We start from the raw sequence: 27,319 nt of genomic DNA, 5'->3' as shown, positions 1-27,319 counted from the left end.
GGACTTCCCCTGGTAAACATGGAAAAAATCTCACCTCAACATATTACAGACAACACAGGACAAAGTTCAGAGCTGCTTTTGCTCAGTGTCTGCCAAACCTCTCCCCAGACTGCTTTCAGGCTCCAAAGCAGCTTCTCAGATATTTTGAAAATGCACTTCACCATGCTGGCAGATTGGTACATTGGGTCATAAGTGGCTTTGGACTTCCCATGCAATTTCCAACACGTTTTATGACCATTCTAGTGGCAATTCTTCAACTCTATACCTTCGCTGATGGTAAAATACATATTAATCTCTCACCTCGCAATCTCCTCATTGTTCCAAATTCTTATTCTAATATCATAGCTTTACCCATATCACATTTTAGCTGTGTTGTCACCTCACAGCCACAAATTTGTCAGGGAGAGGCAGTAGCTCCTCCTGCGCATGAGGGAACTAAACACATGCTGGGGATTGGGAACAGGGAAGGCAGAGCTGTATTGTCCCTCACTTTCTTCCCCTTTCAATACAGGTTGATCCAACTCTCTTGTGCTCTTCCACTTGTACCATACTTTTACATTGGGAACAACATTTTCCCAACAATGATTAATTCACATAGAGAATGAATCCTGGTCCCACTGAAGGACTGAAACTGGAATCCAGTGGGGTTAGGATTTCACAGAAAGCAAATTCTGCCTCTTGAAATACTGTGGAGGGAGAGGGGGTAAAGCACATAAATAGTCTCTTACCAGGCATCCCAAAAACTTTTAATTTGGCATATCATTAATGTATAATTTGAGTGACATGGTTAAAAATTCAGAGTAGCCTTTTTCCAGATTTTGTTTAGAAATTTTTGATTTTTAATGATGTGCTGTAAAAAGGTAGTAAACATTGTTATTTGTAAATTGCTCTAGCATAGAGCATATAATCCAACAAAATCAAAATTTTCTTCCAACCAATTATCTTCCCTTTTTTCCTTTCCACTTTCACATCCCCTTCAGGATTTATATTTGAACAGCTCAATAAAAAAATGGGGCTAAGACCTTTCATGAATGAAAAGATGACAAAACATATGGAAAAAGGTCTAACTATAGATACAACTTATTCCTGAAACAACCTGATATGAAAGTCTCCTCAGAGTTTGTTACCACAAATCATCTAGTTGCATTTAGAGTTCTCTGGATATCAGTCAGAGACACACATAACTGTGAGAATTCACAACAGACAGATGATGAGAAAGATTCATAATCTCCTGTCTGATAGACCTCTACACCCTGCGTTAAGTTCATACCATCTCAGCCAACTTGAAAAACAAATATTTACCAAATATGCGGGCACCCAGCAGTTCAAGTAACAGCTCAAGAAGAAAATATTAGAAAACAAACACCTCTTATCAGCACCCAAAAGTGCATGAGACACAATGAAATAATTTGTGCAAATGGAGTAAAGCTCCTGTATGAAATCCCAAAGCACTAACAGAAGCAAGAAAACAAGATTAACAAAGCAGCAGCTCAATTTCATAAAAATTGGTGTTTCATTCCTTACCCTTTGGAATAGGTTTGTCTCATCCAAGTCTGAAGCTGCTTTTATCCGCTCACTGCATGTTTTTAGCTTGACATAGCTACAGCTCTTTGATGTGCGATGCTTCAGAATTGTGGATGATATTTAGCAAGACTTTTGAAAAATTACATGTCTTTTACAGTAACACTTGATCTTTTTCTTTATCCTCCCTTATAAAGGATGTATCATTTTTAATCTTTAATTTTTAAGCAACTGTAGTTGTTTTTTTAACTATTATAGTAACTAAGCCCATCTCCAGCACACAATTGTGACACTATTTCAGGTGTCAACACCTGTCCAATACAGACATATCAATTAAAAAATAGCTACTGTACTTTAATAGTTAACAAGCTTATTATTATTTTACTGATTATACTTACTATAGTACTTAGGCTGTTTTCTTTCCTTTTCTAATTTCTTTCACCTAAATTGATCGAAATCACGACCATTTGACATGCATGTTTTTGTCTTCTGATGTCTCCTCAAAAGCATTAATATGGAAAGATGCTGCTTTGTAATATAGTACATGTGCAGTCATGTTACTTATTTTGTGATGGAGAGATCTTTTGCTGATATAGCTCACTTCATTTGGAAAGATAGTGAATAATCCATGCAGACAAATAACTCTTTTGCTACTGTAAGTGACCATTTCAAGGAAGAACTGCAAAATGTAGTGGAAAACCTTGCTAAGGGTACAGGTCTTCAATCCAAATCTAAAAAGCAGGTTGGAGATATTTTCCAAGAACTACTTCTGTATTCTATCCTAAAACATGCTGGATGTTACTCTCAGGAAGTTACTCAGATGGTATTGAGTTCAATTATAGACACAAGAAAATACTTGCTGTCTCCAGGATGTTTTTGATCAGGGTTCTTTATGTTAATAGAACAGAGTTAAAATTTTTCATCATAATCATCATAAAGAGTAATCGGATCCACTAAGGAGTTTTAGCATCCTGAAGTACCAAAAAAGACTTTTACCTTAATCTGTTCAAATGAGTTTCTTACCAAATACAGTGACAAATCTCTAATTTATGAAGGTCATCTTCATACTACCAATGCACTCCATTGTGAATGCATATTTGAGAAGGCACTTGTCATTGCAGGATCAAAATCCTATTTGAAATGACAGAAAAATCACCAGAGCTTCTAAAACTGTATCTGCGCTCCTTCATATTGAAATGGCAAGTATTCTTTATCCACCATGATGCAACTTAGTAAAGGAATTTTAAAAACACAAAGCTTAAAAATACCATTAATACAGTAGTAGGGACTTCCAAGAGACCAACTCAGACATTCTAGTATTCCTCTAGAGTGTGACTATTTGCAGAAACAGATCTTTGTAAAGATGTTTCTTGTATATATATCTCCATTGGCTTTACAAAGTATGTATTGGAATAAAACTCAAATGAGACCAAGAGGAAAGAAAAAAAATGATTCATTATCAGATTAGGAAGTGATGGAAACAGCACTTGTTTAATAGCGACATATAATACTGCTTGTTTTATACAACAGTCTATATGTGCATGGTAAAGAGTTTGTAGGTCAAGGATTCCCAGCCTGCTTTAAAATACTGTCACCAACCAACAGGTAGAGAAACTAATCATAGTGGGGTCCTAACAGTGAAGTTTCAAAAAAAAAAAAAAAAAAAAAAAAAAAAAAAGAGCGCACAGGTATAATACACATCTAGTCCTGCTTCTTTGGAATGATCAATTAAATAATCAGCTTGTCATCAAATACGGATTTTGATTTGTTAGCTATGAAATTTCCACGTATTGGGCTACAGATTTGAGCTGTCATATTCAGAAGAGGTACACTTGATGTAGCAATTGAGAGATTTTAAAGCTGTGTAAGTACATTTCCAACATAAGTGGCTAGACTGCAAGTGTTACAAAATTCCATTTACCCGCCTTTACTGGAAAATAATTATATATGCATATTTGTACATAAGCTCTAGACAACAAATGGGATAAAACAAGATTTTGAAACAGAATACTGCAAATAATGTAAATGCATGTTTTGCAATGCTTAGTACTATACACAGTAAAGAAAAAAATACTATTTTTTGCTTAAGCAGGTAAATATTCAATGTCAGGGCTGTGAATCTGATTAAACTAAGTTTCAAGTATATTTCCACCCTCGTAACATTGTTGTGAAAACTTCACATGAATCTAAATATTTCTGGATAAACATGTCTTCATGGTCACCAAGTTTTTTTACACCTGTTACTCTATCACTTCTCTCAAACAGTGAGCATTTCAAACATCAGAACCGTGGCACCAAAAAAAAAAAAAAAAAAAAAAATCCCTTCAGCAAACAATATAGTTGCTTGTTAGATCCCATAAGCTGCTACAGATGAACTATATTAAAATAATTTCCTTTCTTAGCACTTAATCAAAAACAGACACCAATGAATTTAGCAAAACAAGTTCAAAGTTTTTTTTTAAACTACAGTTTAATCAGATTTAAAGACACAAATTAGAAAAAAAACATTTATAGGCAAGTTAAAAACACCTTTAAAACATAACAGCAAGCTGCTTCTGCAGCAATGCTGAGACAAATTAGAAATAAGTAATTATTAAAATATCACAATCACAGTGTAACTAACAGTGGTATTTTAATTTTACCATACACCAACACTTAGTTTATGGATCTGTTGAAAAATAACACTTTTTAAAAAATATATATTTTGGAATAATAAAAATGAAATTCACTGACAATGCATTATATTCTGAACCAGGAAAGGCAAATTGAGGAACACTGTCGCTATCCACTTTTAGGGGTGTTTTCTCATATTAACAAATGGGTATTTGGAGGCATAACTACTTCTGCATTTGAGGTAAAACTATTCCCTTGAATGTGTAACCAAGGCAAGAAAGAACAAAGTTCCAGATTTTAAAATTCTTAAATTGAATAACTTATTACAACATCTTTAAATAACGCCACATTTTACCCATCTTACACTAGTTTTCAAACAATGCATTTTGAATGTTGTCTTCTAACTGATCTAGAATACATCTGAGGTCTGGGATTTAAGAATAACTACCTAGTTACTATTGTATCATTTTTGACACCTTCGTCACAGTAAGACACATAAGATTCTTCATAGAAATAGTCAATATCACTGGACAAAAAAAGGTAAAAAGACAAAGAAAAAGCATTAAGAGAACTGATAAACACATAGAAAGGCAAAATATGCGTAGGCAAATACTCCTTTTCAACTTATTGTGACAAAAGTTTGTTGCACCTTTAATACGTAGTGTTGCACTATTCTGATTGCCAGTTTCTAGGCACCCTGTTTCTTTTTTTTTTTTTTTTTTTTTTTTTTTTTTTTTTGTCTCATATTAACTTCCTTCCAAACTGTGACGATGTATTAGCCTAATTCAGACTAAAGCATGGACCACAGGTATCTGTTCATACTAGATGTTGTAGTGAAATTCCAGCCTGGGGTATTTTTCCCTCAGAAGATGAAAGTAAGATTAAAGAAGTTTTTGAAGGAAAAGGTTTCTGTCACTGAGAAGTTGGTCTGGAATAAGGTACTAGATTGACTAATTATTAAAAGTTTTCTTTGAAAGCAGCCCTACATAGTTTCCAACTCAGATTTCAGTAATATACCTGAAGTCAAATTATATATTCATAGCTTGCTGCAGAAAATCCTGGAAGGGTTGGTTTTGCAACAAACTGAAAGAAGCCCTTTACTGTCTCCTTAAACTGTAACCTACAGATTCTGTTTTCACTTTAGGAAACAGAAAGCTTAGCACTCTAAGAACAGAACTGATTTCAGGAAATACAGCGTACAATTGGAGGGCTCAAAACTAGTTCATGTAAATATTGATATGGTGTATTTTAAATGTATTTATGCACACTATAGGCAACTACAGTTCATCAATCCATGAAGTTTACACTATGCTTATATGGATATGCACATGAATCCAGGCAACTGAAAAATGTTTAAAATACAAAACCAGGTGTAAGTCACAGGACACAGAGCTAACACAGAAGAGAATGAAGTGGCGAAATCTGCACATTTCGCTAACTGCAAGGTGAACAAAATTGCTTTTTAATTATTACTTAACAGGATGAAGATTGTTTCAGCTGATAATTAGGTTTTTAGAAATATACAAAAAACGCACCTCAAAACATGTTTTTAAGGAATTAAAAATAGTAAAAATATTTTTTTTTAACCTTAATAAACAACTGTTGCAATATTTGCAATGGTAACATTGTAAGGTGACTTTGCAGATGCCTGGATTTCATGACCTTTTATCAAGTGCCTAGCTTAAAACTGCAATACACTTCAAAAATCCAGGTAAACCTAGCCAAGAGCAGCTGCAGCCTGGGCCACAAGCAAGCAGGAAACTCCTCTGTCAAGTTCTGCATCTATATTGCCAAATTGGCAATGACTATGAGGAGGATAAAGGCCAGGACAGTACCACTAGCTTAGGTCCAGACAGATCTGGAAATGTAATGAGAGTAGGCTCAATTCAGTAGAGCCTCTGTTTAGATACTTAATTCAGCATAGCACCTAAGTGCTGGTTTAACTTCAAGCGTTTATAGCCAATTGATTTTTGAACAGGGCTTTAAAAAAACCTGCTGTATATTACTGGACTTAAAGGCTAATCATGTAGTTAAATGCCATGATGAATCAGCACTGAATATATGCATATTTTTATATCTAGAGTCTTCATATTAAAATTCTGAAGGGTATTTCCTCCTCATTTCTAACACTGATCACTTTTCAAAATTAATGACACTATTTCCAAATTTTCCTTTTAAAAGAAAACTACAGAAACCTGATCTCAGAATTCAACGAGAATTGGAAAATGAGAAATAAGATGAAGGGAAATGACAGCCTAAATTATTGCAAATGCTACTTTTAAACTTCTTTATCTTTTCAAGGCCAGTTAGTAGAGCTGAGCATGTGAAAGGCTGTATGTAAGCATCAGTGACACATTTGCATGCAATCATGGAAGATATATTTGACCATGTATTTAAACAAATATACAATTTGTTTGCAAAGCTTCTGAGACACAATCCAGAAGCTGTTGAAATTACTTTTGACATGAATTTAATAGGAGGCTGGGATCTTGTAATAGTGTTTGCAAAACACATCTCAACTACATCAGAAGTTTTACAACTGGATCACTGTCATTAAAGGGGCACAACTACCATGTATGCATCCTGTCATACAAGCATAATAGTGTTTATACTTGTATTATTTATTCCCATAGGGTAGAGGGAACAAGTTATATATGTGTAAAATTCTTTTAATAAATAATATACTCTACTGGTAAAACATCACAAGTTATGATATCAAACAAGTCAGTGTAGAGTTGGGGATATACCAAGATCTCTTTGTAAAGTATTCTCATTAAAATATGATTTGTCATCAAGAGCATATTAAAATGCATACCTATAGTAATACATTTCAAAACGTCACCTATCACTAAAATCTTGTGTATGTGTCAGCTTAAGGAATGTCTGTGGAAGAATAAACTTTCCAAATAAGAAGGGCATATATGCAACCGTAAAGCCAAAAGAGCATTCTCTATCACAACAGTAGTAGGCACCACTGAAACTATTATTTAAATATATAATACAGATATTTGTCATTAATACAGAAACATAAAAGATTAAAAATAGTAAGCAAACAGTTACTATGAGGGTGACTACATTTAGTAACTAACATTAACACATTAAGTGCCAGGAAGAATCGTTCACAATAGGCAAATACCTGCAAAGCACCATAAAGTTATGAAGGATATGTTATATTTACTTTTCAGAGTGCTGAACTGGAATACAATAAAGACTTCTCACCTTTTAGATGTACATTAATTAACAAGAGAAAAAAAAATATTTAAAACCAGGTTACCTTCATGTCCAAAACATTTCTAAGAAATTTACTTTCTAATATTTTTTTCAGTAATAGCAATAGTATTCGCCAACATCCTTTCAAATCCAGTATTTTGAAATTACACATGTAAAAACTAGAAGTTATCTGAAGCATGAGGGCTGCTTCCTCCTGATTTTTTCATTGAATGGATGAAAAGGATCCAGTGCAACATTTTCATTTGTCATAGCAAGGCAGATAACTAGCAAAGCAGAAGGAAAACAACAGAAAACACAATGATTAAGACCAGAGTGCTGCCATAAAATGACCAAAAAATCAAAAAACCCAAAATATAACTTTCTCCATAGTCACAATAGATAATTGATTCGCATGAAGAGCAGATTTTGGTTCAGAGAACTTTTATATTCAGCAATGACATTTAAAGCATAAATTCTAGGACACTACACTTCAGAAGAAATTCTGTGCAGAACTAATGGAATTAATTGTCATAATTTTCTAAAGCTGCAATGTTTTAAGGGGCTCAGATGATGAAGAAAAATAACTGTAATGCATGCAGAAACCAGTCATGTCCAATTCTGAAACCTGTATTTTGCTACTAGTGCCCAACTAAAGCAGGTACAGATTTTCTTAACTGCTTTAACTTCCTCTTATACAAGCATTTTAAACAAAACTATACATGTGAATTCACTCAAACGGAAGTACTGAATACTTCACTAGCTTAACTCCGTTTACTTTTTGTGAGTGCTTACAACTGCTCTTATATTTCATATTTAAGAATCAAATTGCCTCATCACACACACTGGTACCCATGACAAGTTCTGGTATATCCGTAGACTGCACCAGCAAGGAAGAAGGATTTAAGTTCAACAGCAACTAATGCTGAAAGCATCAACCCCATCAATCCATCCAGAAGTGGGCAATTCTATTCCTTATTTAATGCAAGCATCCCTTTAAGAACAGAAGGTGGAAAATGTCTTTCCTGATTCTATATCTAATAAGGATAAACAAGCATAAAGAAGCTAGTGTGCCCTTACTTATAAGCAATGGAAAAAGACAAAATGCCTTTTTAAAAAGGCATATAATGATAACCACAACTCCATTCAAGAAGAGGTCTACTTGTGTAATCAAAGTAAGGATTTACAAATCAGATTATTTTCCTCTGAAGATCATCAGTTTCCATGACTGCCATACTAGCATCCCTGCTCAGCAAAACAGAGACTCATCTGCTCCTACTCCATCCTCACTTCCACTTTCCTAAGTAGTTTAGTTAGTGCTAACCTCCTTATACTGAAGTAGTACATTTTCTTCCTCCTGGAGTTTTGGGCAAGGAGCCAAAAGCCAGACACAAAACTACCATGGCAAGGAAACCCCTCTGACCTGACTCAGGATTTAGCTCTTTAGAGAGTTAGCCTAGAGAAGTCCTGTGACTATTTTTGGAGGATAATGTCCCCAAAACTGAGGGCTATCACTGCAGTTCTACAAGTATTAAGAATATTCACCCCACTAGTGCCATCAGATATCTGATCAAAAGAGTTTAAGATTCCAAATGTTTTCTCATGATAAAGTTTCTCTCATTCATTTGTAGGTTATTGAACAACAAGTTACAAAATATTGCCAGGGAAAAATAATGAATCAATTTTAAAGCTAAAATAACATGTGGATAAACAGTTTGTATTTACTAAAAAAAAAAAAAAAAGTCATATGAAAATATAGAATATAAGCAATTAAAGTGTAGCCCTTTAACACAGTACTCTAGCAGGGACCATCACTACAAAAATGGTCTGGAATAGATATAATCACTGCATTATCCCCTTGACATATTTCCATAATTAAAATTGTCAGATATTCTCATTTTTTTCTCTGATTATGTTAGCTACAAATGTGATGTGAACTTTGCATCTGAAATTCTAGTTTAAAGAAAAAGCTTTTCCTCCAATTCACATATTTCTTTGGATGAAGGGCCATCAATTATCAAGCATACAAAACTTGGTTATCAGTAATTTCCTGTTTTATTATCTATGAGTTCAAGGTGATTTGGCTATTTTTATGCTGTAAGCATCATCAGCTAACTACTGCATGCCTGAAACTTCAAAATGACTTTAAGTATTAAAAAGTAATTATTTGTAAAATAGCTCCATTTTAGAATAAGGATTTCTGGTATTTAAGGGTAAAAAAGCACTTTCACTGAAAGCCTGGTGCTTGCACATTGTCTTTCTGTGTCCTATGGCTGCCTTTCCTTCTCTAGCTGCAAAGTCCACTTAGTGGTATTTTATATTGTTTTTATTTTAAAGTAAAAGAAACCTACATTAGAGCTATCAAGCTCTGGAAAAGGTGAACCTTCAGTTTTTTTTTTTTTTTTAAATCCATTCAAAAGGACTCTGTGTAATTAGACTCTTTATCAAAGAAACCTACATATAATTTGGCATTGGTAATGTTTACAGTTCTGTAGTGTACTGCAACAGTTTGAGATACTTTAAGAAAACCCTCCAAATACTGAGATGCTTATTGCAATTCCCTTTTAAAGATTCAAAAATCTTCTAATGACTTTCCACTTCATATTTTTATCTTCTTTATAGCATTTAGTATTATATATGCCTTCCACATAAAATCAAACTGGAAAATACCACTTAGAAACGATATTTCAGTAAATAGAGGGTTTAAGGCAAGTCATTCATTTGGAAAAAATAATTTCCATTTGTTAATCCTAGACTGACACAATTTTATTCCACCCCATCAGTGCCTTGGGATACACAACGTACATTCAGCAAAGGGCACACATATGACCCTATGGACATACGTTGCAAGTCCTGAGTGCCCATTGAAATAATGGTAATATCTTCATATAAGGCGTGACCCACAGGGACATGGCATGGGAGGGGTTAATTTGTTTTGTTTCCAGTCTTGCTATTGTATGTGATTTTCCTAGGTAATGCATTCTTTTCTTACTAAACATCTTTGCAAACAAATACAAACCCCTTTAAAAGGTGCTAAAAATGGGTTTCTGAAAACATACAAAATATATTCATCATAGTATTTCTCAATCACTGTTTTAGTGCTTGATATCTGCAGGTTATTTCTTCTTTCTGACTGAAGCTATTATTTGTTGTGGAATAACTGTTCTTTTGCAAAACATTTTCTTCTTCTAGTTTTTTGGACCACACAGGCTGGATGCTTTCATGCTTTTTACTTCCTTTTTGAGTTCTTTTCAATGGAAATACCAACAACACCAGGATGCTGGCAATATGAAGACAGAAATAGCAGGAGCTAAAAAATAAACAAAAATGATAATTCAATAAAATTCCGACCACGCTTATAGGATGCTTAAACAAACTGTCAAAACCTACTTGCATATAATAGATGGCATGTAAGAAAATTACATTAGTAAGACATTAATATTTCCTTTCTTTTAAAGTAATAATGGGGAAAAAAATCCTCCCTCACGGTATTTAGTGCTATAACAAAGATGATAATACATTTTTATTATCAGTACCAGAAGTGAATGAAAGGAAACCTGCTTTGAACTATTTACTTTTTAATAAGAGTTACTTTTAGGATGCCATTATCTTGTCTTATTATAAAGTAGGTCAAGGGCATAGAGTAATCTCCAATGTCGTTTCCCCCCCCCCCCCCCTTTTTTTTTTCTTTTTTCCTTCAGGAAAGAATAAACCTATTACAGTGAGAAAACAAAAGCACTCTGATTTCTCAAACACATACACAAACTGTGCTCAAGTGTTGGAATAGAAAGACAGTTTGCTCAACTAACAAATATTATCATCATCACTAAAATGACTTCAGAAATCTTGTGCAACAGAAAATATTTGCCTTTAAGTTAAAGAAAAGAACAAGGAAATGGGTAAAATGTGCTTACCTGTAAAAGGTGAAAGAGGGTTTTACAGAGAGCAGTACAAATGGCACAACTGTGTAACTTATTGCTACTTGAGTTGCCATCCATGTTATAATATCATAACATAGTTTAACAGTAGGAGATTCAACGAAGTAGTGTCTGATATTGTTTCTTATCTAAAAAGGAGCAAATAAGTTAGATTAGATGAATTGAAACACTACAGTTTGGACAAGTACCTTGGAACCATTCCAAATAAACTGACTTCAATAACAATCAGTTCATATTCCCTGCCTTTCAGAATAGTATGCTTTATCCAGCACAGGAATTAAAGTAAATGAATGTGTACACATTCACCCCCGCTGTGGATACTTCCAGTATAAATCCAGTGCAACTTTAGACTTCTTATCTGAATGTAGCAGGCATTCTATGAAGTGATTCTGCAAATACATATTTTTGTAGTAAATGAAAACCAGAATGCTTCTGCTGAAAGCTTATCTATGGTAAGCCATTTTTATACACTTGCTAATAGGATATATTTTAGAACAAGTAGAGTATAAATCAGAATATTTAAAATAATCAGTTTTAATGACATTCCAGGATTTGCTATACAACTGCAAAACAATCATTTTTCTTGCTTCTTCTGATTAAATCATAATTCTCTATTTCAGAGTCTCCTTCTCCACAACTAATATCAAGTGAAACTATTCTAAAAAGACTCAAATCATTTCCTATGTTAAGTTTTCTTTTGTTTGTAAAATTCTGTTCTAATAATGGAACACCAATGGTATTAAAAAAATAAAAACCTAAAACCTATGCAGGTTTGGGTTCAATTTTATGTAAGGCTGTGCATCAGAAAGACACCAACAGATTTTTGGCCCCTGCTTCCTTTGAGTGAACTGCCATCCTTGGCCACATATTCTTATTCAATCTGTCATCCTCCCTCTTCTGTCACAAAACAAATATTGCATGGCCCTCGTTTAAGTAAAAACTATCTTCACATCTGACTGTTTGCATTCTCAATTTTTTCCTGCTGCACCTTCTTTCTATTTCTAAGCTTGTGAACATATTGAAGGTTTTCAAAATGCCCAACTACCTAAGTTATATTTGAAGATGGCCAAACCCCACAGTCTTTACTCAGTCCTCATTCATTTTACTAACTGGAATTTGTTGACACACTGATATAATTTCTGATACACAGAAAGCTCATCTTCTATCAACTTTCATTACTCATAATACCAATTTTTCTACCATTCCTATCAATCCCCTGATCCACTGGATCTTCCTTCCACTTAAACATTTAACGGTCATCCAAAATGTCTAAACAATTCTTAGAATATTTAAGTTTTTCTTTTCTTCTCCCTTCCCCTCTTGCTCTCACACTTATAGTTAGAAATCCCATCCAGGCTCTACCAGGTATTTTTGTTTCTGAAACATCCAATTCTCTTGGGGCTGCCTTAACAAATGAAACCTTGCTCTTGCTATACAACTGCAAAACAATAATTTTCCTTGCTTCTTCTGATTAAATCATAATTCTCAATTTCAGAGTCTCCTCCTCCACAGAAAAGGATGTAAACATAACCCATACACCACACTACCACCTTTTAGGTCATTCTAGTTTAGCCTAGAAAGGCTAGTATTTAAAAAAAATGGAGTCATTGACTTGTATTTGGCTGTGTCAACACATTAGCCTCTGCCATGAATTAGCCTAATTTTCTCTCAAAACCGTTTTTCCAGTTTTATCCATCATTCATAAGAGAAAATAATGCCCATGTGATTGTTTTTCCTTCAAAAAGCCTCCACAAGACTTGTTTCTAAGAAGTTAGTAATAAAACACTTCACGTTAACCAGACCAGAAATATCCTGAAACTGTCACTTGACACTAAACAATCACAGTGTCCAGCCCTATTTTTTCTGTTATAGACACTGATTCTCTGTAGCAGGGACTTTTGATGCACTTCTGTAATGTATGTCTACTTATCGTGCACAGAAAATCTCTTTTGAGCTGTTAGAAATTAGCCCAATACAAGTAAGAAAAAGATATTTAAAATGAAGCTAGAAAAACTGAGAGCAAATATGTAAACTCAATTTAAAATGCAAAATGAACAAGAATAGTGAAGAATTAGTGCATTGGAACCTGCACTTTGAAACATCCATTATTTTTATATATATATATATTTAGTTATAAATATAATATTTTATAAATATAAATAATAATAAAATATAATAAAATAAAAATACTTACATAAATATAATTATTATAAACATAAATATATAAATATATATATATATTTATATATATATATACATATATATATATATATATATACACACACACACACACACATACACATACACACACACACACACATATATTTAGTCTGCCCTCCCAATGCCTACATGAACGCCCAACATAGTCAACAGAGATCTAATCAACACAATTAGGGGAACCTAAAGAGGAACTCACTGACAAGCCAAAACATGCCTAGTTCGCACTTTTTATAGCTTGGTATCACAAACGCCGCTTTCCAATCATGTGGCATTGTGGCAGTCTTCTCTGAAAAGTTGCACACCAAAGTACACAGTTTAGCTATTTCACTCTTGAGTTCCTTTATAACTCCTGGATGAGTATCGTCTGGTCTTAAAGATCTGCCACTGTTTTTTTCTATTATTCCTTTTTTTAGTTAAACTAAATAAGTTTAGGCATTCTAGCTACATAAAACGTATCCTTCAGCCTACTGTCTGTCACCTTCCCCCATTTTCTCCTATGGACACATACATCAACGCTTGAGTTCTGTAAAACTTGGTTGAACTTTTACAGAATTTCCTGTGTAGAAATCTAGTAGTTTAGGACTTGAAGAATTACATTTAAAATAAATCCATAATTGTCCCCAGTAAACACCTGATTATGAAACGTGTAATGATTAAAGGGAGTAAAATTAGTTGAGTATGTGCTTAGGCATGACACGAGAGGAATGCAGTGATAAGAGCTGCTGAACTTTGCAGGCTTAGAGGCTAGTAGAGTTAAACTATAAACATGGTAAAATACCTCTTTAACATCCTTTATCAGTTAATATTAAGTACCTGTTCATACAAAAAATAAATAGCTTATTTAACATCCTATTAATTGATAGATATGAAATCTGAATACAATGCAGCTTACTAGCGAAGCCCAGGACAAAGTACAGGGAGGAGTCCAATTTACAGGACGCACATTGCTGAGAGAACGCAACAACTTTTACTTGTGAAGCCTCCCTGTATCTTGGCTTTTGCATCAGTCCCCTGGCTAATAAATGTGAACAGTCAACTATGATAGAGTCTAGAAAGGAGAAGAGAACTATGTCTATCATAAAGAAAGGAGTCAATGCTATCAAACAAGGATAACACCCAAATCTTGGTAAAGAAAGAAGAGGAGCACATTTTATTACTGTTAGTAAAAACCTAAAACATTTGAAGTACCACTTTCCCCTTCCTAGCTACTTTAGCAACAAACCAATTGCTCCATTTCTCATTCTCCTGGTTGTCTGAAAGGAAGACGGGTCTGTTATTCTGCTCCTAGCCATCATCTAATCTCTTTGCCCTCTTCCCGCTTGAGTAACCTGCCCCTGTTCTTACTCAGCTTTCTCAAGCAGTATTATAAGAGTTTTGACAAATGTACTCAGTCAACATGCTTCTGAATAGCAGCTGCAACATTTTGTTAATATTACTACATTGCTACATGGCCAATTTTGAGTAGTAACTGCACTAGAGATGTTTATCTGCTGGTTGAGGTGGAACATACTTTAGTTAGCATCTTTAGAACAGTATTGGATAGAAAATAGGGACAGAGGAATGACTCTATAAATATACAGCACTGACCCTCAAATTTTAAGCTCCTGGTCATCAGTGATAATGCTTTTTCAAAACAATCTTAGATGGCATTATCCTGTTCAGCATGGAATACCACCTAATCAGTTAATAGAGAGGAACAGCTTCCGTAAGAGATATACCACAAAGAGACTATAGCCTGTGTACAGTCTTTCTTATTTCTACTGATCAACCCCTGCATCATCGTTAATCATTCCTATTGTTCTCATAACTAAAAAAGTAAACAATTGTATCAGAGACTGTCTACTGTAAAGCAGATTGCGATCAATTTTTATTAAAAAAACTACTTATTTAAGATACTTGGTTGGTACTTACAGCTCGTGCTGCTAGTGTCATTAGTATTCCTGTTAAAAATGTTAAATAATATCCTGGGTATACCCCGTGCCAGATGGCAGAAAGAATGAAGGTTTGGATCGTTGGGCTAAAGGTGGCTCGCTCATAGCAGACTCTAGCAAGTCAAAGACAATTCAATATAAATTAACATGACAGATAGAAGATTACCAACATCTTACCCATTATCATTTATATAGTTACATTTCTAGCATCTGGTATCTCTAACATACCATATATTATGCAATTATAGCAAACTATGTATTACGTAATACTACCATTACATTATGACTCAAAGAAAAAATACTTTAAGTTATTCACAACTTCAGATTTAACCTTCAGTGCTAACCCATGCTCAGTGCCATCATTTATGGTATTTATTTATAATGAAGTGATACAGAAACATCTAAAGATAGCTGTTGGTGCTAATAAGGGATCTTGAGCCATCCAAGAATGTCTTTGAAAAGCTACACTGGAAGGCACAGACTATCCAGCAAACTCTTGCAATGAGTCAGATATTTATTTCATAAAATGAAAGCAACCTATGGGAGAAGGGAAAAAGTAACAACTGCCTTCAATTCTGAATGATAGAGAGACTATAGTTTAGAATGTGTCTGTGTAGGGCAACTGGGTGAGCATGATGACAATGAAATGATAGTTAATGACTCTAGGTATGTGAGTGTATCAAATCAGGAAAATGCTGAATTCTGCTGTTTAAAAATTGAGACTCCAAATTAATAGGCAAGGTCCTAGAGAAAGGAATTCTAGAAGGAAGAAGGGAAAAAAGGTGTTCAAGAAAGGCTGTAGTTTTCTAAAAGACAACATTAAATGACACAATGACAAACCATCATGATGTGGAAGAATGATAGGAAGCATGGTAAGGTCCTGATATGGCTTCATCAAGAGTTCTTTAATGATCTGAAAACCAAAAAGCGGTAGAAAATATGGAAACAGATGCACATGAAAGTGAAGTAAAAATAAACAGCAAGAGCATGCACGAACACAACTCTAAGGCTAATACACAAAATGACTTCTAACTAACAGACACAACAGACATCAATATGCAAATGTTTTATAAACACATAGCAAGTAACAGAAAGACAGAGGAGAATTCAGGTTCAATATTCAAAGAGGAAGACAAGTTAATGAAACAGAGCTGAAATGTTCAATATCTACTTTACTACAACTTCCATATATGCAAAAGATTGTTGAGACCAACTGATACAGTAAATGTTAAAGAGCAGAATGTAAAAAGACAGGATCTGGTTAGGGAAAGAACAAAAGCAAAGCGTATTCTGCTAAACTGGTTGTATTCCAGTCAAAAAGGCCCGCAAAGTTTTATCTTAAGAGTTCTTCAGTGCAGGGTACCTGCATAGCTCCCTCCCTCGCCCAAAGGCCTGGCTAACACCACACACTAAGATAAGGACGTGGGCCTAAAAAGAACGAGCGAGTGGTGTGTGCGCGTGCACAATACACAACTGTCAGAGGTTCTTTGCCCAAAACAGATCATATTAAAGACGACGACAACCATCAGCCAAATTAAACAGTAAGCAGGAAATTTCAAGGAGACTTTTGAAACAAAGAATGCATTAGCCTAAAAGGAAGTACAAAGGAAGAATTGTAAGAAGCCAGGGAGAGACCTCAGAGTGGCAACAGTGGCAGTCAAAACCTGGTTTGACACTGCCACAAGTCACCGCACTGGCATCATGACATGACCTCTGCCTAAGCCTACACAGAGCATCCCCCCAAGGGGACACAGCAAGCCGTCTGCAGCCAGCCAGCAGGCTGTCCATGCAGGATGCACCACATTGGGAGCCCCATCTCGGAAGCCCATACGTGAACTCAGAGCATGCTTTCTAATTGGCATGAGAATCAGCAGGTTCCCCATAAAGCTGGAGGCACGTATATCTCCATAGACGGCATCTACAAGTAGGGGACCCCCACTTCCAGAAGGACCTGTGTGCTTGTAGCCCACATGTCCTCTCTCTCTCTATATGAGGGGAACGGAGGGGGGAAGTGCGTGCAAGTGTGCACACATGTACATATTTACACGCATGCATGTGCTATTAAAACTTCTCAGGATTACAGAAGGGTGTTTAAGACTTTGTTTAATAAATCACAATACTAGACACTTCAAAAATGTTATCTGTTGCAGTACTGATATTAAACCTGAATTTATAATTAACTGGCAATCAGTGAACTATGTCTCATTAATAAATCACTAAACCAGTTCAGTCCTGATTTGTTTTTTCCCTGCAAAGCATGCAGGAACTAAAACTTACTAAACTAGACAAATTTCAGCCATATCAACCCAAGTTAGAGAACAAGATATACAGTAGGAAAGAAAAAGACTGCCAAAGAATTAAAAGTAAACTTAAAAAACTCTCCATGGATTTGTTAACGATAAGTCCTGTTGAAACATTTCCTTGATACTCTTAAAAGGCAATCCAAGGAAATATGGTCATCACAACAGGCTGAGAAAACCTATTCAAATATAGCTTACCCATGATTCGCTCTGAAAGTGGGAAGATGCATCAACTGTTCAGCAAAGGACTGTCTTTTGTCTGGTTCTATACTTCCATTACTAGCTTGGATGGTAGACTTAAAAGTACACTTCCCCCTCCCTTTTCCTCCCTTCTGCTTTTTCTTTTTTGGAGGAGTGGGATGGGGGGGGGGGGGGGTGTGACAGATTGTTTTTTTTCTTAGCAGATATAGGGCTAGCATTCAAAGCAATCCTAACAGACTGAATTATGTTCCAAAATGAACAAGATGGAATGAAGCCCAAAGTCTAGGACGCCTAGAAAGTAACCTCAAATGGAAGACACAAAACAGTAAGTATGTAGCGTTATTGAAAAAGTATATCCGAGCATGAATATGAATCAACAAGATGAAAAGCTAAGCATCAGCTGAATATGAATCAACCACAGACTGCTGGGCAAAAGAGACAGATGTAATATTGTGAGTTATTAGCAAGCATATTATCTAAAGAAAAAGAAGGTAATTAATCCACTCAAATCATCCACCCAGACTGCAAGAAGCCAGTAAGAAACCTTGGAGATCTTAGGAGAAGTACAGTACATCCACTGTAAGATGATAGGAAATCAGGAAACAAGCCAGAAGAGAGAAATAAGAACTACAAAGGTTTTGCAAATATGAACAAAAGACAAATGGAATTAGATGTCTGGTTTGGAAAAAGGAATGAACAGGCTGACGGGGAAACAGAAGAGCTTCTCAATCAGGAAATGTTATCACAACGATATATATTGTTGATGCATGCTACTAGGTAAATATCTATTTTAACTTACTACAGTAATACTTTTGAACTGCTACATTTTGTGATCTACATTAAATATTTAAATTTCTTTATGATCTGTAGCTCAGTTAACTGCTTAAGAGCTGTTACCAGCTCTAGTTTTTTATACCCAGAGTTTGTGTAAGTTCTGTAATTTCAATGGTTCCTTTTTCGAGATTATCAGAAAAGAACAGAAATAATGCTTTGTATGCCTTGTATTTCTGTATTTCATATAAGAAATAGCTAAGATTTTAGGTAATTCTACAAATGGTACACAAGAGACGTATTAAAAGTGGTTGTTTAAAGTAAAACATGAGCTTGTGCTATTTGAACTGCTGCAGCATACGAACTAATCAAGTGATTGGTAACACATTCTCTATGCCACTACTCATGGTCCTCATATATAATAATGAAAAGTGATCTTTTACTCACAGTGAAGCTTTAAGAACCACCCTTCTCCCTTACACTGTGGCAGAATCAAGATGCATATAGACTATCCTCAAAAGATTGTTCTCTGACTATTCTCAAAAAGACTCATTAAAGATGCTAACTTTTCTTAGCATCTTCTTTTAGAGTCACCACACCAGCATTTGACTTGCATTTTTTTCTTTCAGTTCAGAAGTATTACTTCATTCCCCACTAAAAAGTTTTCTTTTAAAATCATTTAATTTAGGAGCTTTGAAAATTTGTTGAAACTTGACCTTTTTCTACTGTTTCAATACTGATAAACTTCTATTTTCATTCTAAACTAAAAATAATTTTCAAATAGCTGCTTTAAGTGATACATTTCAATACCTGTGTGTATAATTCTTCCTTACTGACTCTCCTAGCAACAGATTTCATTGTCTATTGAGCCAACTAGACTAATCACAGAATTCAATTTACTAATCACAAAATTCAATTTCTTTCTTTCCAGAGGTCAGAAAAAACACTTCAGAAATAAAGAGGACAAACTTTTTTTCTTTTTTCTTTTTTTTTTTTTTTTTTTTTTTTTTTAAACACCACAGAAGTAGTAAAAGCAGAATGATTTACTTCACTGGGCGCTACGCCTGTTCCCTAGACAAAGGGGGAAAAAAATGCATCTGAGGGATATGCTGAGCAGTTTGCAAATTATTTTGCTAGCACACTGTAGGGTTTGATGTTTGCAGCACAGTCGTTATGGAAGGAGGGCACAAAGTTCCCTCTCAGAACACAGGCAAGTTCCTGTATCACTGTGTGGCTAAAGAAAGTCAGAGCTTCCCAGGCTGGCGGCCAAAGACGTACTCCTTGCACAGTGCTCTCAGCAATATGCACTGCTCGGAAAGCTAAAGACTGCGGGGGAGGAGGGAAGGAAAGGACTTCTCTACAAATTAATACTTTTAAGTTGCCTCCGACCAGTAGCAAACAGACAGACAGTTTCTAGCATTACCTGATAGCTTACGCGGAAAGTTAAGTGCTAAATTCAGAGAGTTTAAAGTATTACTCAAGAATAAGAATGTCCCACGAAATAGGCTACACAACTGCACTGTTTTGTGGATTTTAGCTTTAAATGTTAAATTATCTTCAAAGACACATTCACCTAAAACTTCAGTGCAGAAAAGCTTTCCTTTAAGAAATAAATACCTTTTAAGCCAAAGAGCTGTTTGAATATTCCAGTTATCAACAAACATCTTGAAACTTGTGGAAAACTGTAAAATGAGAACAAATTATTTCCATGATTGTAAAATGTCATGAAATATTTCTGAACTCTGTATTATAAGTTATAAAAGACTACTTTGTGATGAATTGAATAAGGAAGCCAGGAATTTACTCAAAAGATTTTGGAAGTAAATGGACAACTAAAACATCCAAAACAGACTTCATTTTCCATCCTTTCCCAAGAGTATGAACATATCATTTCTGATTAATAACATATTCATTATCTTAAGAAACAAAATGTATAAGAACAGTTAATGAAGTTACAACCAAGCACCTCCATGAGCATGCATTTTATTTGAAAGAAACATGAACAAACCTCTATGTGCTGGATTCTCAGATTTGATACTAGATCCCAACGTGTAACTCCATTTTTATCATAACCTCTAAAACCAAACCCTGCGGCATTATTAATTGCATCTGCTGCAATGAAACAAAGAAATAAATGAATTACAAGCTGCCCATTACAAGTATTGCACATTACATAATACATAGTTTGTTCACAATATTTATCACATTTTGGAGGCTGAATATCTGTTTTTTAAAATACCAAGGATCGCTGTATTAGACACTCAAACAGGAAACAATCCAAGCAACACACTAGTTTTCAATTAAAAAAAAATCTTATACAAAAGCAAAAGAATTAAAAATAACACTGTTTCATGGTACAGGTATCTTCTTTCTCTCATACCTACTTAGTTTTATTTCATGCTGTGCTGCGGATAGGCCTGCTCGAACAATTTGACAGAAAAACAGACAAACTCAAAGAGATGGACTAAGACTATGAAGCAGTTAACTATATGTTGGTTGCAATCATTTGCGATAGCTCAAGTTGTCAAACTTCCACTGGTGGCACAAGACTGTTGTGAGTGACAGGCTCCCGAGTCTGAAGTGTTCACAATGCATATCAAAGCTCAACTAGTTCAAAACAAACAATATTTCTCCCTCGGAGAAAAAGTCAGCTACTGTAATTTAGACTGTATGGGAAAGACCAAGTGATTTTACCCTGAATACCACCTGTGAATTTCGGTAATCACCTTTTCCTCAGCTTTGTTAGCTCAGAGGCTAAAGCTTCTTCAAAGCTGTACCTCTCAAACTTGGATAACCACTTACCTGGAACTGGAGTTTTTCCCAAATATTGCCTCTGCTGAGCCAGGCACTTGGATGCATGCACCCAAACACCATAACTATGAGGCACATGGATATATAAATGACTGTGGGTAGAACAACATCAAATCCTCTCATAATTCAGAAGAATCCTAAAGAATTGGAAGTGGGGCAGACAAAAGACTCTGAAGAAGCAATGCAGATTGAGTCCTCTAGTTACAGGACAGTAGCCTTCTGTGTTAGTTCAGAATTCATCTACAGCACTATAATTATATTATATATAAATATAATTATATTAAATTATAGCTAGCCCCTAAAATTTGCTCAGTTCATACTACTACATTAAAAATGAACTTACTTTATACAACAACAACCTGCCATTGAAATTATCTTTTCTCTTCTCCTTTCTTTAAAACAACTTGACAGAAGGCACTAATGCAGTGTATTTGGAAAGTAAGAGAAAAAAAAAGTATTTTCCCTTCTTTTCCAAATACTGAATTTTAAAATTTTAAAGTTTTGTCCACTCTAACAGGTAATTTCCTCCAGTTCAGATTCTCCTGATTTGTACTGGTCTGCAGGCAAGCTTTGTTACATATGGTATAATATAGGGTAATTTATAACATTTTTATTTCCTCTCAGCAACAATTTTAAGAAGTCATTTTAAAAGCAACAAAATTTGCTACTATGCATTTGAGATAATGCATGTCAACTTCAAAGATTAGACAATTTTATGTTCAACTAGAAACACCTGAAGACATCAAAAACTATTTTCTTACTAAGGAGTACAGAGAGCACAGCTAGAACAGGTATTCATTTTATCATCATTTTAGTAAGTATTCAGTTAGTAATTCATTTTGTTACCAGATTTCTTTTAAAGTGCAAAGAATAACAAATAACAACGCAAAAGCATAATATTCAGTAAAAACTTAAGACCACTGCACATTCTACTCACACCCTTAAAGCTAACCTAAGGTAGAATGGAAGGAGGAAGGCCAAAACAAGGTACTTAGCAAACTAAAGTACAGAGTTGATGCAGTTTATGTTCTTCAGTATTTTGCCAAAGAAATGCAATAAGCATGTATAAACAGAAATCCATCTAAAGAATTACATGAAAAAAAAATTTTTTTTTTTTAAGCTGACTCCTGCTCATGACAGGAGATGACACTGGTGCATAAGAGCACAATATTCAAAATTATTTCTTTCTGTAATATGTCCCAGAATTAGTATACTCAGACAAGCTGAAAGCACTTCATTCACTGACCAGGAATGAAACCAGCAGCTGTAAATGAGTCACGCTGCTCTAATACACTAAGGCTCTTCATTGCATTGTTTTCCACAGATTCTCAATCAGAAGAGTTATGAAACAGATACGTAAAACTGGAGAGGAGGAAAACTGATGAAACCTGTTTTGTGAGGCATTTCCAAGATGCTAACTTACATAAATATAGCACTTTGGGGTGGGGGGGTCCTAGTAGCATGAAGTGGAAGGTAAAACATTGTTTAAACTGTATGATCTATTCAGTGTCTTAAATGAGTGATTACAGTATTCTGTCTTTCTGTCAATTAAAATTTTTCACAAGCAAAGAGTAAAAATGAAGCGTCACCCCATCAAGGTCTAGAAATACTACTGCAAATGCCAAATATTATTAACAAACACTATGATATATCTGTATATCAATATATTCACTTTCCCTTTATGCTTGAATATCATCATCAAGCAAATTACTGATAACTAACCACAGAGAGAGGCTTGGAATAGCTTTTCAGATAGGCTGAAATCTAATTATCAAAAACAAGGATGGTCTATCAGACTAGTTTTAGTACTATTTTTAAAAGGGGAAAAAAGCCATTGTTCATTGAAATGCTGCCTTCCTTCCAAAAGCCCCCATGTTTCACTGAGATTTGATCAGTGGACCCTGATCTCATTCACAACACTTACAACACTGTGCTTAGTTTTATAAATTTTATTGTTTTGCAAAAAACAAACAAACCCCCCCCCCCAAACAAGTGTACTTTGACAATACATCATACTACTTAAAAGTAATAATGTTTTCCTACAGCCTCAAGAGGGCACTGTCATTTCAATACATGCTTAGTGTGTGCAGCGTCTCAAATGAAAAGCAATACATACACTTTTTCATTGCTTACCTAAAGTCCATGCAAAATAATATTTGGGTCTGGCAGCCATAAGAGACACATATAGGTAGAAAACCCTTACAGGCCATGATGCTGTAGCTCTGAAGTTATCATCAATGTTGTATTCCACAGGTAAAGTTTTTGTAATAGTCATGTGAAATAACAAGGACAGTCCACAGATTAAGAGTTTCTGTGCCACAGCTATCTGAAAAGTTTAAGACAGGAGACCTCGTAAGCTTCATTTTTATTAATTTTCTAGAAACAAAGGCAAGTTATAACCTTCCTTTTCTACACAGGTGTGTGTGTATATATATGTATATATGTCAATTTTTCAGTAATACATACTACCAACTTAAAAATAGTTGGTAACATTTCATAGATGCTCAAGAAAGTCTTATCTTGATTAGGCTATGAGCACCACTTCTGGGGAATGCAAGAAATCAAATCTAACTACAGTTTCAGTGCCTGAAAACCCTTTCAATACTGTGAACATCTTTCACAGTTCCAGTTTTACGTTTCATTGTAAAATTACCTGAACAAGTAAATAGTCAAGACATCAAGCACATAACCCAGAACAGGACATGAGCTAAGGACTATTACTGCAGAGATTCCAAAGTTAACAGCAAAGCTTTAGTTCATTTTTGGTAATCTCTGGCCTAATTCAGGTGGCCAGTTGCTGCCCAACTAAACGCATCAGTCATCTCTGCTGGAGTCTTAAAATATGTAAATTCCAAATCAACTGAAATATTGAAATAATTTATGGATTTACAACAAAAAACTCAGCTTTATGGAGTTCTGTTTTCCAACTAAATGGTTAAGCTATAAGAGGTCAAAGAATATGCCCACATTTATGCAAAAACATGTTGTTCAGCTAGGATCTGAGCTCAAGATTTCCTAAAAATTCAGTTTTGTTATAACCACCACTAAGCAGTATGCCATTTTTAGAAAAATGGCATTTCCAAGGTTCCATTATAAAGTGCACAAAGCAGTAAAACACACAGCATTTGCTGCCTTAAGTAGCCAGTCTGAGCCATATTCCACAGGCAGATATCATGCGTTATTTCAGCAACTTACACATCACACTAAGTAAGTACTCAGAAAAGAGAAGTTTGAGCGAGCTCAAAAGCGAGTCATTGAAACTTAACTTGCAAGTTTTGATTGTAAATGATCTCAATATTTAAACATTACAATTTGAATTTACATTGCAGGAATGCAGTGACATGAGAGAAGTGGTGAGGGTAACTGGCAACCCTGGATATTGCATGTATTTCAGGATGATCACCTCACTAGTTATTGGAGAGAAGATTAGAAAAAACTAGCTAATTAAACAAACTGGCTGGCTAATTCAGGAGGCAACTACCTACTGACAGCTAAAGCCAGTTGCTATTCCTTCCTACTTGCTTTCTAATGACTCTCATGTAATGTTTTGCTCTATCACAGGACTTCAAGGTGAAGGTCATTAACTTTCCGAAAGTGCTTTTTCTTTTTCTAGTAACTATGAATCCATCACTGTCTCTACTGGAGCAGAGGGACAGTTAAGCTGCATTAACTTGTCTTAGGGAATTTGAATAGAACTGAATGTTCAGAAATTCAGCTATTAACTCTAATGATGCTTTAATTTTGGTATGCAGATACCTGATACATGCTAAACTGTAAATACCAAAAGACCTCACTAAGTTCCAAGGATAGTCGCAAGGATTTAAGTTCAAAATCTAAACCATAATTAAAGTCAGAATTTAGCATGAGAAACAGTATTTACAAGCTAGTAACTATTAACATGCTCCTTATTTTATATGTTTATGCTTGTATTTTAAATGTTTTTCATCTGAAGATCTCTACAAAGTCTCAAAATACTAAGTAATGTTATCACTGTTTAAAGTAGCCTACCTCCACAGGCCACTATTTTCCAGTTCTTTTACACATTACCATTAATCTGCCAATTCTACCCAAGTTGTGTTTAGCATGTCTTCAGGGAGTTTTAACTAAATTGTGGAGCTGAAAACCCTTCTTTTAAGAAAAAGCATTAGAGTTTCAATAACATTAGAAAATTCAGTAATGAACTCACACAGGCCTCCCCCTTAAGTTGTACTTTTAAAAGGACAAAAAAAACTCCTTGAAGTTTTCAACTTGAAGTTGTAGAAGAGATACCATAGCAGGATTATGTATGTATGTATGTATGTATGTATTTAAATGATGTATTTCAATTTTTTTTTTTTTTTTAAAGCAGTGACACAAGTATAGGACAAGCATAATAACATCCAGAAACAGCAGGTCTTTCTTAATGTTACAACTTTTTTTTTTTTTTTTTAAATACTGTTTCACTACATGATTGTAAATCCCAGTGCCCCAACCAAGTATGCTGGGAGCACTTACAGGGATCAGTATCAGGTATATTAATGTCCTTAGCAAACAGCAATGGAGATAATCTTGGGCCCCTAGAAGAATCAAGCTGCAGTTCCACGACCAGTTTACATACAATTTCTGAAAGACGATCTAAACATAGGCTGCAACGTAAAGCAGCAGCCACAGTGAGGAGAGAAGGCAGGCTGGCAAGGTTTTGTCATTTTCTTTCTAGGCAGCCCAGATTAGAGAAGCAAATGTGGTGAAAAATTAGCTGTTTAATTTAGGGAGGGTTTCCTGTTTGTTTGTTTTGGGGGTTTTTTTGAATAAGCTGCTTTTTGGCTGGATCAAGCAACGTGAATCAGATCATCATGCAATTAAATGCATGTTAATACTACTATAATAAGCAAAATACCCAGAACCTATACCCAGAACTGGCATATTCAGCATGAGTTTATACTTAGCTTGGCCTAAATAGGTTGTTAAACTACAGTCTGAGGTTTGTTAATAGCACTTCAGTTCTGAATAGATTTACTGATTTGTTATTTCTGAATAGAAAGCATAGTCCTCACCTGATATCATAAAAAAATCTGTAGTTGAACAACCTACATCAATTCATTCATTTAGTATGGCTTAATTGATTAGGTGATTGATATAAGCTTCTTCACCAAAGCTTAAATAGGTAACCATTGGATCTCACATTCACAAAAGGATTTTTTTTTAAAAAAAAAAAAAATAGGAACAGTCACTAATTTAGAAGTTTTAAATTTAAATTTCATTCAGTCTTTAAAGTTTTCAATATATCAATTTAAAAAAATGAAACATATTTATTGCAGAATAACTCAAAAACATGCTTTGCCAAAAGAAATTGTTCTCTGAATGAACTAAAAGAGCATAAGCTGCAGGATATCTTCAGCCACATAAGTAATGGTATGTACATGGCAGTCAAAGTGTTTTTTTTTTTTTGTTTTTTTTTTTTGTTTTTTTAAGGCAGTAAGAAAGAATTTTGGTGTAGAAACTCCTATGCTGATCAGGGAGTAGACAGTTAATTTTACACAGAAAAGGTTAAAAAAAGGCCTGGCTCGTTTAGCTTTGATGAACAAAAGCTGAGTGTTCCCAGATAAAAATATCAAATATGGTTAACACTGGGAAGGGAAAAAGGTACCAAGTTAAAAGGCAGTGCCTGAGCAAGAACAAATGTGCATAAATTAGAAGTGCATATAATTAGCTTTCAAGCTAGATTCCTAATCAGAGCAAAGGAGGCCAGGAACAGCTTTCTAAAAGGCACGATAAAGGCCAAACAAAAAAACCCCCACAAACCACAAAAACTGCACTGAGCTCAGGA

The 27,319-nt window shown here is 34.9% G+C and overlaps 1 protein-coding gene across 3 annotated transcripts in view; it reads right to left on the bottom strand.

The window, feature by feature from the left end:
* Positions 1–3,972: 3,972 nt before the first annotated feature.
* Positions 3,973–27,319, bottom strand: part of MBOAT2 (membrane bound O-acyltransferase domain containing 2) — a 98,274-nt gene continuing 74,927 nt past the window's right edge. For all 3 annotated transcript variants that reach the window (XM_064508487.1, XM_064508488.1, XM_064508486.1), the window contains 6 exons: positions 23,647–23,839; positions 20,711–20,814; positions 20,320–20,384; positions 15,411–15,543; positions 11,256–11,407; positions 3,973–10,651 (listed from right to left, as the gene is read on the bottom strand). In XM_064508487.1, the coding sequence (XP_064364557.1) occupies positions 10,429–10,651; positions 11,256–11,407; positions 15,411–15,543; positions 20,320–20,384; positions 20,711–20,814; positions 23,647–23,839 (870 nt within the window). In that variant the 3' untranslated portion in view covers positions 3,973–10,428. The remainder of the gene's footprint in view (positions 10,652–11,255; positions 11,408–15,410; positions 15,544–20,319; positions 20,385–20,710; positions 20,815–23,646; positions 23,840–27,319) is intronic.

The sequence above is a fragment of the Dromaius novaehollandiae genome, chromosome 3 (genome assembly GCF_036370855.1).
Source record: "Dromaius novaehollandiae isolate bDroNov1 chromosome 3, bDroNov1.hap1, whole genome shotgun sequence".
Classification (NCBI taxonomy): Eukaryota; Metazoa; Chordata; class Aves; order Casuariiformes; family Dromaiidae; genus Dromaius; species Dromaius novaehollandiae.
The sequence above is the reverse complement of the archived record's forward strand: the minus strand, read 5'-3'. Positions and strand labels throughout refer to the sequence as shown.